Here is a 12,162-nt window from a genome sequence, read left to right on the forward strand (position 1 = left end):
GGAACACTTCCAAGCTCATTCTATGAAGCCAGCATCACCCTAATACCAAAACCAGGTAAAGACAACACAATGAAAGAGAATTACAGGCCAATATCCCTCATGAACATAGATGCCAAAATCCTCAACAAAATCTTAGCAAATCGGATCCAGCAGTACATCAGAAAGATCATACACCATGACCAAGTAGGATTTATCCCAGGGATGCAAGGATGGTACAATATCCGCAAATCAATAAACGTGATACATCACATAAACAAATTGAAAGAAAAAAACCACATGGTCATATCAATTGATGCAGAAAAAGCATTTGACAAAATTCAACACCCATTTTTGATAAAAACTCTCAGCAAGGTGGGAGTAGAAGGATCATACCTCAACATAATAAAAGCCATATATGATAGGCCCACAGCCAACATCATACTCAACGGACAAAAACTAACACCATTTCCCCTAAGAACAGGAACAAGACAGGGATGCCCCCTCTCACCACTCCTGTTCAACATAGTACTGGAAGTGTTAGCCATTGCAATTCGGCAAGAAGAAGAAATAAAAGGCATCCAAATTGGAAAAGAGGAAGTAAAACTGTCCTTATTTGCAGACGACATGATATTATACATACAAAACCCTAGAGATTCCATCAAAAAGCTACTAGACTTAATACATGAATTTGGCAATGTAGCAGGATACAAAATTAACCCCAAGAAATCTGAGGCATTTCTATACACCAATAGTGAACTTTCAGAAAGAGAGATTATAAAAACAATCCCGTTTACCATTGCACCGAAAAAACTAAGCTACCTAGGAATAAACTTAACTAAAGAGGTAAAAGACCTCTACTCAGAAAACTACAGGACGTTGAAAAAAGACATAGAGGAAGACATAAACAGATGGAAGAACATACCGTGTTCATGGATTGGTAGAATCAACATCATTAAAATGTCCATACTACCCAAAGCAATCTATAAATTCAACGCACTTCCCATTAAAGTACCAACAGCATACTTCAGAGATCTAGAACGAACTTTCCAAAAATTCATCTGGAATAAAAAAAGACCCCGAATAGCTGCAGCAATCCTGAAAAAGAACAAAGTAGGTGGGATCTCAATACCAGATATCAAGTTGTATTACAAAGCCACTGTTCTCAAAACTGCCTGGTACTGGCACAAGAATAGGCATATAGATCAATGGAATAGAATAGAGAGCCCAGAAATCGGCCCGAACCAATATGCTCAATTAATATTTGACAAAGGAGGCAAGAACATACAATGGAGCCAAGATAGTCTCTTCAATAAATGGTGTTGGGAAAATTGGACAGATATATGCAAGAAAATGAAACTAGACCACCAACTTACACCATACACAAAAATAAACTCAAAATGGATAAAGGACTTAAATGTACGACAGGAAACCATAAAAATTCTAGAAGAATCCAAAGGCAAGAAAATCTCAGACATATGCCGAAGCAATTTCTTCACTGATACAGCTCCTAGGGCACTTGAAACTAAAGAAAAAATGAACAAATGGGACTACATCAAAATAAAAAGCTTCTGCACAGCAAAAGAAACCATCAACAAAACAACGAGAAAACCCACTGTGTGGGAAAACATATTTGCCAATGACATATCTGATAAGGGCCTAATCTCCAAAATTTATAGGGAACTCATACAACTTAACAAAAGGAAGATAAACAATCCAATCAAAAAATGGGCAAAGGACCTAAATAGACACCTTTCAAAAGAGGACATTCAGAAAGCCAAGAGACATATGAAAACATGCTCAAAGTCACTAATCATCCGAGAGATGCAAATCAAAACAGCAATGAGGTACCATCTCACACCTGTCAGACTGGCTATCATCAACAAATCAACAAACGACAAGTGCTGGAGAGGATGTGGAGAAAAAGGAACACTTGTGCACTGCTGGTGGGAATGCAGACTGGTGCAGCCACTATGGAAGACAGTATGGAGTTTCCTTAAAAAACTGAAAATGGAACTCCCATTTGACCCTGTGATCCCACTTCTAGGAATATATCCCAAGAAACCAGAAACACCAATCAGAAAGGATATATGCACCCCTATGTTCATAGCAGCACAATTCACCATAGCTAAGATCTGGAAACAGCCTAAGTGCCCATCAGTAGATGAATGGATTAGAAAACTGTGGTACATCTACACGATGGAATACTATGCTGCTGTAAAAAGGAAGGAACTCTTACCATTTGCAACGTCATGGATGGAACTGGAGAGCATTATGCTAAGTGAAATAAGCCAGTCAATAAAGGAAAAATACCACATGATCTCACTCATTCATGGACAATAGAGACCATTATAAACTTTTGAACAATAATAGATACAGAGGCAGAGCTGCCTCAAACAGATTGTCAAACTGCAGTGGGAAGGCCGGGGAGGGTTGGGGGGCAGGAGGTAGGGGGGTAAGAGATCAACTAAAGGACTTGTATGCATGCATATAAGCATAACCAATGGACATAAGACACTGGGTGATAGGGGAGGCTAGGGGACTGTCTAGGGCGGGGGGATAAAATGGATGCATATGTAATACCCTTTGTAATACTTTAAGCAATAAAAAAAATAAATAAATAAATAAATAAATAAATAAATAAATAAAAAAAAGAAATGTGCACTTGAAACCTATATGATCCTGTTAAACAATTTCACCCCAATAAATTTAATTAAAAAAATAAACTTAGGCCCTAACCAGTTTGGCTCCGTGGAGAGAGTGTCAGCCCGCAGACTAAAGGGTCCCAGGTTTGATTCTGGGTCAAGGACACATACCTCAGTTGCAGGCTCCATCCCTGGCCCTGGTTGGGTGCGGGAGGCAACCAATTGATGTGTCTCTCACATAGATGTTTCTCTGTCTCTCCCCCTTCCTTCTCTCTCTAAATAAAATCAATGGAAAAATATCCTCAGGTGAGGATTAACAAAAATAGATAAATAAATTTGGTGGTGAACACAGTATTGCTCTATAAATAAAGTAATAAGGGTAAGTTAAAATAAATTTCAAAAGTTTGCTTTTCTTAATTACAATTTTTAGCAAAACTCATTTTTTAAAAGTGCTTTCCAAGTTGTTATCTAGGATTAATATAAAAATAACCTGTGGTTTCACAATTATTGTTTAAAGTGCGTTTAGGTTTTTAAAAATACTGTATATAGTTAGTGTTTGCCACAAGATGGAGATCTATCACAGTCCACACAGAAATCTTTTTGGCAAGGCTCACTGCATTATTTTCCCACTAGGTGGCAGCATTAGGCAATAAAGGACAGGACTAAGCATCATCTACACCTTTCCTTTTTTTGTTTCCTCTTCCCTCATCACACCATCTTTTCACACATTCTGTAGCTGATTCGCTGGAAAAGGCAGCCAGCTTCCTGGCAGGAAAGATGCCTTGGTGACCGAAAGGAACAAAAGATTACAATACCCAGGTAAGTAGCATTCTCCTAATGTACAGCATAGCAAAGAGCAACCCAGTATGACCAGTGTTAAATGAAAACAACAACGAAACAACACACCGCCCTAACGGGTTTGGCGCAGTGGACAGAGCGTCAGCCTGTGGACCACAGGTTTGATTCCAGCCAAGGGCACGTACAGCGGTTGCAGTTGGGGCACGTACAGGGGGCAACCAATGGATGTGCTTTTCTCACATCGATGTTTCTCTCTGTCTTTCCCTCTCTCTTCCACTCTCTCTAAAAAAAAAAATCAATGGAAAAATATCCTCGGGTGAGAATTAACAAACAAAACAAAACAAAAAACCCACAGCGTGAACAGTCATATGAAACAGCTGAGATAATTCTTATGTTATTCTTTACACCAGCAATTTTCAAACAGTGTGCTACAAGCATTTTAAAAACATGCAATTCCTGACTATGTGGTCAGGGGCACTGACCTCTTTCCCCGTAAATTGAATTTTAAAAATGACAAGAGCCAACACAACAATAGCCATATGGTGTGAATGAATCAAAATTAACCTATGTTTCTCTTGGGGGGAGGAGGGGCAAAATATACTTTTTTTTCTTGGTGTGCCACAGAATTTTAGTATTTAGTTTATGTGTGCCATGCCATGGAAAAGTTTGAAAATCACTGCTTACATTATTCAAACTAATGATCAAGTCAAAATGAAAAGTTGCTTAAAAGAAATTCACTTATTTTATCTATTTCCTAAAAGAAGGGGCAGGGGAATGTTTGTGACATTATAATTAGATATTAGATTTAGGTGTTTAAATATATCCAGTGAATTTGCTCCCTTCGGGTGAGCTTCTTCCAACCGTCTGACAGGGATGTACCTATTTCCTCCATCTCAAATCTGACATGTCAACCTCCACTGGTACATTCAAACTAACAGGATTATATAGGCGGCTATAATGCTATTATCACTGCTAGAGCAAGTACAAATTTTGAACTTTTTTTTTAATAATCTATTTCTGATTTTTTTCAATAACAGTTCAAATATTTAAGAAATGCAGTTTTTGAGAAAATGACTGAAGCTCAATGGCAATTGTCACTAATTATAATCAACTAGAGAAATGGGAGGGGGAGCCATTTTAGTTTCTAATGATAACTAGATGTGGAATAAATGGTTTCACTTGTTTGCTTATCAATAGATACTTTTAGGACCTCTTGTTTTTTAAAATTAGAGTCCAATATTTGTTGATATTAACAAAGTTGTGCAACCATCACCACAACCTAATTCCAGGTATTTTTAAACACCTAAATCTAGTATCTAATCTGTCATCACTCCAAAGAGACACCCTGTACCTGTTAGTAGTCACTCAACTCCCAATTCCTCTGACCCCTAGTCATCACCATCTCTTTACTCTTTCTGTAGATTTGTGTGTTCCTGACATTTCATATACCAGTACATGGAATCACACAATATGTGAACTTTCATAATTTGGCTTACTTCACTTAGCATCATGCTTTCAAGGCTCAACCATGTTGTGAGAAGGATCAGAACTCCAATTCTTTTTATAGCTGGGTAATATTCCATTTATGGATATACCACATTTGTTTATTCATCAACTGATGCACACTTGAGTTGTTTCCTTTTTGGCTATTATGAATAATGCTGCTATGAAAATTCATGTACAATTTTGTGCGTGGACATATATTTCAGTTCTCTTGGGAATATACCTAGCTAATATGGTAACGCTGCACTGAACACCTTCAGTTATTGCTAAACTGTTTTCCAAAGCAGCACAGGATTTTACATTTCCCCCAGCAATGCATGAGGGTAACAATTTCTCCACATCCTCACCAACACGTTATTGTTCATTTTTCTTGTCTTTATCTATTCTTCAGTCTGTATAATTTCAACTGACCTCTCTTCCAAACATGTTGATTCCTTTTTTTGCCTGTTCAAATCTGCTGCTGTGCCCTAGAAAACTTTTCATTTCAGCTATTGTATGTTTCAAATCCAGAATTTCTATTTGATCCTTTTTAAATAATTTGTCTCATTGAAATTTTCTATTTTGTGAGACATTGTTTTCATACTTTCATTTAGTTCCTTAGATATGGTTTCCTTTCATTCTTTAAATATACTTAAAATAGGTGATTTAAGCCTTTGTCTAGTAAGTACAATGTGTAGGCTTCCTTAGGACGAGTTTCTCTCAATTGCTTTTTCCAGTGTATGAGCCATACATTTTTACTTGTTTGCATGTCTCAGGTTTTTTTGTTGAAACTGGCCACTTAAAATAATATAATGTGGCAACTCTGGAAATCAGATTGCACTCCCTCTTCAAAATTTGTTATTGCTCTTTGTTGTTTTAGTGACTTTTCTAAACTAGTTATATAAAGTCTGTTTTCTTTGTCGTGTGTGGTCACTGAAGACTGTACTGTTAGCTTAGTGGCCAGATGATGATTGGACAGAGATTCCCTTTAACACCTGGAGCCAATAACGCTCCCAGACTTTGTTGAGGGGCTGTGTGTGTGTGTGTGTGTGTGTGTGTGTGTCTGTGTGTTGGGTCATGCCTTCAACCCAGCCAGAGAGCTGACAATTTTGTCTTCATTTTAGGGTCTTTCCTAAGCATGTGCAATCCTACACATGTACATAGCCTTGTAAGAGTCCCAGAGAAATACAATTCATTTTTTCCATATTGCCCTTCTATCTTGTGACTTTGCAAAGTTTACTTATTAGTCTGATTGTTTTTCAGATTCTTAGAATTTAATGTAAAGAATCATGTCATATGCAAGGAGACATTTTCACTTTTACTTTCCTATTCCATACTTTTAAAAACTTTTTTGCACTAAAACCTTAGGTAAAAGGTTGAATAGAAGTGGTAAAAATGTACAATTTTGCCTTGTTCTGACAATCTCTTTGTTTTAATTGGACATACAGTCCATTTTCATTGAACTATTATCATCATTCAATTGAGATTTACCACTTAGCTATTTGTTTTCTATTCATCCTATTTTTCTCTCCTTTCCTGATATTTTTGACTTAATCAAATGTTCTTAAAATTCCATAATAATAAAATGACTGACATTTTAGCTATACTTCTTTGTAATTTTTAACAACTGCTTTCTGGATTACAATAAGTATTCCATAATTTATCACAGCCTACTTAGAGTTAATATTGTTCTAATGTAATAACCCCACAAACATAATTTCACTCACCCCATTTTGTCTTTTGTACTGTTGTCAAATATATTAAATCTACAAACATTATAAACCCCACAATATTCTGTCATGATGCTGTTTTTAAATAAATTTTAAAAGAAAAAATATATTACCTTTTTTATTTTACCCACATTAACCAGTTGTTTTAACAAGTGGTTCTCAGTTGGGGGAAGTAGGATCGAATGGGTAGAAGACAAGAATGATGCTAAACATCCAACAATGTACAAGACAGCCCTGCACAACAGAAGTACCCAGCCCAGAATGTCAATAGTGCCAAGGTTGAGAAAGTCTAGCTCAAGAAAATGTGTGTTACTGTTCTGTGGTTGCTTTCATGATAATCTCATTATAACTTTGGTTTTCAGCATATTGACGAATGTGCCTAGATTTAAAAAAAATGTTGCTTTTCTTTATCCTGTTTTGCAGAGGAGGTCTCTGAACTTCTCAGATCTGTAAGTCTTTTTTTAAACCAAATTTGGGAAGTTTTGTGTTTTTTTTTTTATCATTATTTCTTCAAATATTTTATGCCCCATTTATCTTTCTCCTCTCCTCCTGAGACTCCAATTATACTTATGTTAGACTGCTTGATATTGTCCCTCTGATTCCTGAGGGTCTGTTCATTGGTTTTCAACCTCTTCCTCTCTGTTCTTCAGACTAAATTATTTCTCTTGATTTGTCTATGTTAATTGAACCATTTTCCCTTCCTTTCTCTAATCTTCCTCTAAGCCCAAACAGTGTATTTTTTTTCCAGATACCGTATGTTTCAATTCTAGAGATTCTATACTTATTTTTTAGAATGTATTTTTCCTGAAATTCCCTACCTGTTCATTTGGCCTTATTTTTTTAAAGTTCCTGAACATAATTATAGTAGTTGTTTTAGATAAGACTGTCTACTAAGACCAACATCTGGGTCTCCTTGGAGTCCTTTCTTCTTAATGGCAGGTCACATTGTTTTTTCAGTTATCTAGTAATTCTTTTTACTGGACACTGTAGATGAAGTATCATAGAGACTGTGGATTGTATAAACTTCCTCTGAAGACTGTTGGTCTTTGTTGTAAGGAGTTAACTTTTCTGAATTCAAACACCAAATTGTCCACTCTGTGCTAGGGAGGAGGTATATCTCTTCACAGGTCTTCCTTTCCATCTGTGCTTTCCACCAGGTCCCCTAGAGTCTCCCTCACACAAACACAGTCAAGTCAGTCAAGTGCACTTGGGCTGAGTTCACAGAGATTTTGAGGCTCCTTCTTTTTTTTTTTTTAAATATATTTTATTGATTTTTTACAGAGAGGAAGGGAGAGAGATAGAGAGCTAGAAACATCGATGAGAGAGAAACATCGATCAGCTGCCTCCTGCACATCTCCCACTGGGGATATGCCCGCAACCCAGGTACATGCCCCTGACCAGAATAGAACCTGGGACCCTTCAGTCCGCAGGCCGACGCTCTATCCACTGAGCCAAACCGGCTTCGGCGAGGCTCCTTCTTATGAAACCCCTTTTCCCGAAATTACTCCCTTTCTTCTCAGCCTTGCGAACAGTCCTGACCTCTGGCCTCTGATCCCACCAGCTGGCAAGACTGCACTTTTCTGCATAAATGGGGGGAGGGGAGAGGGAGGAAGTAGGGGGGAGGTCAAAAAGCCACAGAAACACACGTCTCATCCAGTACAGGTTCCCTCTTTCAAGGACTGACTCCCCTTCCATTTCTGCCTGCTGTTGGTCACTCTCCAGAGCCTACCAAGAGCTGTTTTCCTTTCGTATTGAATACAATTTAGTAACAATTATATGCAGGAGGAATAATCTGAAACGAACAACCTCACCAATACTGGATGCCTACCAGAATTTTTAAGGGTGATAGTTTTATTGGAAATAGGCATTATTATATCTATCTATATCTTGACATAGCTTTTTCTCCTAATCTTTACACACAGCAGCCAGTGCAGACTGACTGACCAACCAACCAACCAACCAACCAGTCTCTATAAAACACCATCCCATGCCTGGAGAAACTTCTCCCTGGTATAATGATAATGTGGGCTTTGGAATCAGAGAAGTCATTTCCTAACTGCATGAACTTGGAAAGATTATTTATCCCTTTATGCTTTCCATTTGTATTATGCAGGCGGTCATTTTAAGCTCACAAGATGGTTAAGCGTACTTAATGCTTTTATTGCAGAGCATGTAGCAAGTGTTCAAAACAAAGCAAAAACGTTGGTTTCCTTCCCTTAGACCTCCTCCTCCATTTCAGCACTGGAAATAGAAGGATTCCTAAAACATGACCACCTTTTACTAGTTACTTTATTCAATGAGTAACATTTAATTAAGTTTACTTTATGAGGAGGAAAGAACATGAGAAAGAACAAATCTCACTTTATGGACAAGCCTGAGGAAACAGCAGGGACTGCCCCGGGAACGCGGAGTCCAGGGAGGACCCACCCTCACAGGATCTCTGGGTAAGCAAGGGAGAGGCAGGAAGACGGCTGGCGATGCAAGAGGCATCTTTATCACAGAATTGCTCCACGTGTAAATGGCAAAGTGGCTTTCTGCGGATTTAAGTATTCAAAACCACAGTAATCTAATAAAACTGCTAGTGAGAAAAGCAAGGCTAATTCCAAAAGTGAAATAAAAGGGAAGGTAAGTAGAAAAAATAACTTTTAAAACTTAAATCATACATTTAACTACATCTTAATTATTGTGCTTCTTCCTGTTTATAAAATTAAATTTTGTTCCTTATAAAGAAACAAACAAAAAATTGCACAGGGACTATATTTTATGAATTTTTAAAATTAACAATTGATTATAAAATATTTTATGTGTTTACATATTGCTTTATATAATTTTTAACACTTGCATTGTATTTCATGGTATAAATATGACATAATTTGTATAATCAGTCCTATAAATTGTTGGAAATTTAGGTTGTTTCTATTTTTCACAGCTATAAACTATTCATGAAAGATTTTATACATTCCTGATTACTTCCTTGGCTTTTGTCACCTAGAAATATAACCAGCATACAACCAATGTCCTTACATATGTCATTATTTAAAATGTTAACTAGTAAGGGAACAAAGATGAAGTTTTATGAAACACGTAAGAGAATGCCTTCCAGGTTGTGTCCCTTCATGACTGCTGAACCTTAAATATAAGTAGCTGCCACCTAATTACATCATCGTCCAACCTAGATTTCTCCCTTTCCCACGGGTATACAAGAGACCCTTATCATATATTTTGCTAATATCCAGCTGCACCATTTCTACAGTCTATTTGACCTGCGTTTCTAGTACCCTATCATAAAAGCATATTTAGGCATCAGTTGTTCTAAATGAATTCCCACTGGTTTCCTTTTCTAAGTTCATTAGAGACAGGGGAGACAAACACAGAGTTGCTTCCCGGAAATCAAAATGGAAGCACTGCTCCCACAGAGAGGACAGAGGCGGGAAGAAGCTGACTACGCTGGGAAATGAGAAGGAATCAGAATTGTTCATCGTAAGACCCTCATGATCACATATCATATACTGCTAACATGACATACATTCTCAGTTAAAGCCACTAAGAATAAACTGAAGGGGAAAAAAGCAAAGCAAAACTGACATAAGTAGATAATGGTATGGTACACCTTATGAATATAATACTTTCCATGTTATTGACTGTTTGGTTTAAAAGTTAGCAGAATAGTGCCTGTAGTTATCATGTTTCTACATAAATGAGCAGTGGTGAACAACAGAGGCATTTCCTTGGGGTTCTTAGCCAGGTCTAGACTGGGGTCAATCAGAGGTCAGCAGAGTTTTTCTGTAAAGAGCTACATTGTAAATATTTAACCCTGCAGCCATAAAGTCTCTATTAGAACTACTCAACTCTCTGCTGTGGCACAACGCACTGCAGACAAGGTTTAAATGAATGAACCCGGCCGTATTCTAATAAAACTTTATTTACCAAACAAATGGTGTGCTGGAGTTGTTCTGTAGTTTGCCAACCAATAGTGTAAACAATGCCAGGTAAATAGTGCAAAATGATACTTAGCAATTTCTTGAATATGTCCTAAAATTCCAAATGGTGAGCAAAAAAATATTGTGTAGATCAGTGCAATTTTAATTTCCTCTGATAGTATAGGGATCACAATTTCATACTCAGTGAACTCAATATGAGGTTGAACCAATTTTTCTACATATCATCAAAATCTGAGACTCATTTACCTGTGAATAATCACCAAAAGGCTGAGAATACGCAATGCACTTTTCCAATGTGTGTTGTGATTCATTTTCCTGAGAGATTGCCTCCAGAATGTTGCTTGCAATTCCAGTCTTCTGTAGAGTGGTTTTACTTGCAGGGGCTAAAGGCAAAATCAATACATATATTTTAGTTAGGTTGCTTTATTGTTCATTATAAACAGAGTACAAACTCATTAATTCAGCATATTTTCAAATAGAACACCAATTTTAGCTTGCCAGAATATATATCTACATTATCCCCAGGAGAAAAAATATATACAGTATATGATGTTGTCTTAGTCATTTAAAATAACTGAATGAAAGTTTGCCCCATGGGTAAATAATTTTGGTGGAAACATTTAAAAAATAAAAGTCTAGCCCCAGCTAGTTTGGCTCACTGGATAGAGCATTGGTCTATGGACTGAAGGGTCCCAGGTTCGATTCCGGTCAAGGGCACATGCCCAGGTTGCAGGCTCGATCCCCAGTAGGGAGCCTGCAGGAGGCAACCGATCAAGCCAATCAATGATTGTTTCTCATCATTGATGTTTCTATCTGTCTCCATCTCTCTTCCTCTCTGAAATCAATAAAAACATATTTTTAAAAATGCATATGTACGTATAATCTCCAAAACAAGGCATACAGAATGTAAACTAACCTTTCTTGTTTATGTAACAGTTGTAACTATCAATTTTTAGACCAGTTAAAAATATAGATGTTCTAAAAGCATATTAAATTTTTTTCTGGCTTTTAAAAAATTAGAAATTAATGTTTAGATTCAAGAGGATACTCAATAAAATAAAGATAATGCACATTAAAAACAAAACTCATCTTTCAATTCTTCTCAACCAATCCTATTCTTTTTCCCAGGGGTGACAGTTTAAAATTTATTTTCCCAGATTTACTTTATCCATTTACACATTCAAATATGTACATGTAAGAATATTTGGCTTTAAATAAACAAATGGAATCATTTTATACATACATTTGCTTTTTCCACTTAATTTGTTTTAGAGATCATTTTCCATTAGTACATGATTATAAAAGAAAAGTTGCATAATATTCCATTTTATGACAAACTATTCATTCCTGTAAATGGACCTTAAGGCATTTTCTACTTTTTACCGTTTACAACGATGTTCTAGTGAATATCCTAGTATATGTACAGCGTAAGCCACAGTTGTGATTTTCTCTTAAGACTGTTAATTTACACGAACTGAAGGCCTGAGGAGACCCTCCAAAAAAGTACATGAGAATTCCACTTCTGCCATTGAGTAGCTCATATGTTTTTGGTGTATTTGCCTAATACTCCAGATATATTAAATTACTTAG

The 12,162-nt window shown here is 36.8% G+C and overlaps 1 protein-coding gene across 4 annotated transcripts in view; it reads right to left on the reverse strand.

Moving 5' to 3' along the window:
- Nucleotides 1–12,162, reverse strand: part of RAVER2 (ribonucleoprotein, PTB binding 2) — a 98,306-nt gene that overhangs the window by 16,134 nt on the left and 70,010 nt on the right. For all 4 annotated transcript variants that reach the window (XM_059689293.1, XM_059689292.1, XM_059689290.1 and 1 more), the window contains exon 11: nucleotides 10,819–10,955. In XM_059689293.1, the coding sequence (XP_059545276.1) occupies nucleotides 10,819–10,955 (137 nt within the window). The remainder of the gene's footprint in view (nucleotides 1–10,818; nucleotides 10,956–12,162) is intronic.

Source organism: Myotis daubentonii, chromosome 3, assembly GCF_963259705.1.
Source record: "Myotis daubentonii chromosome 3, mMyoDau2.1, whole genome shotgun sequence".
NCBI lineage: Eukaryota > Metazoa > Chordata > Mammalia > Chiroptera > Vespertilionidae > Myotis > Myotis daubentonii.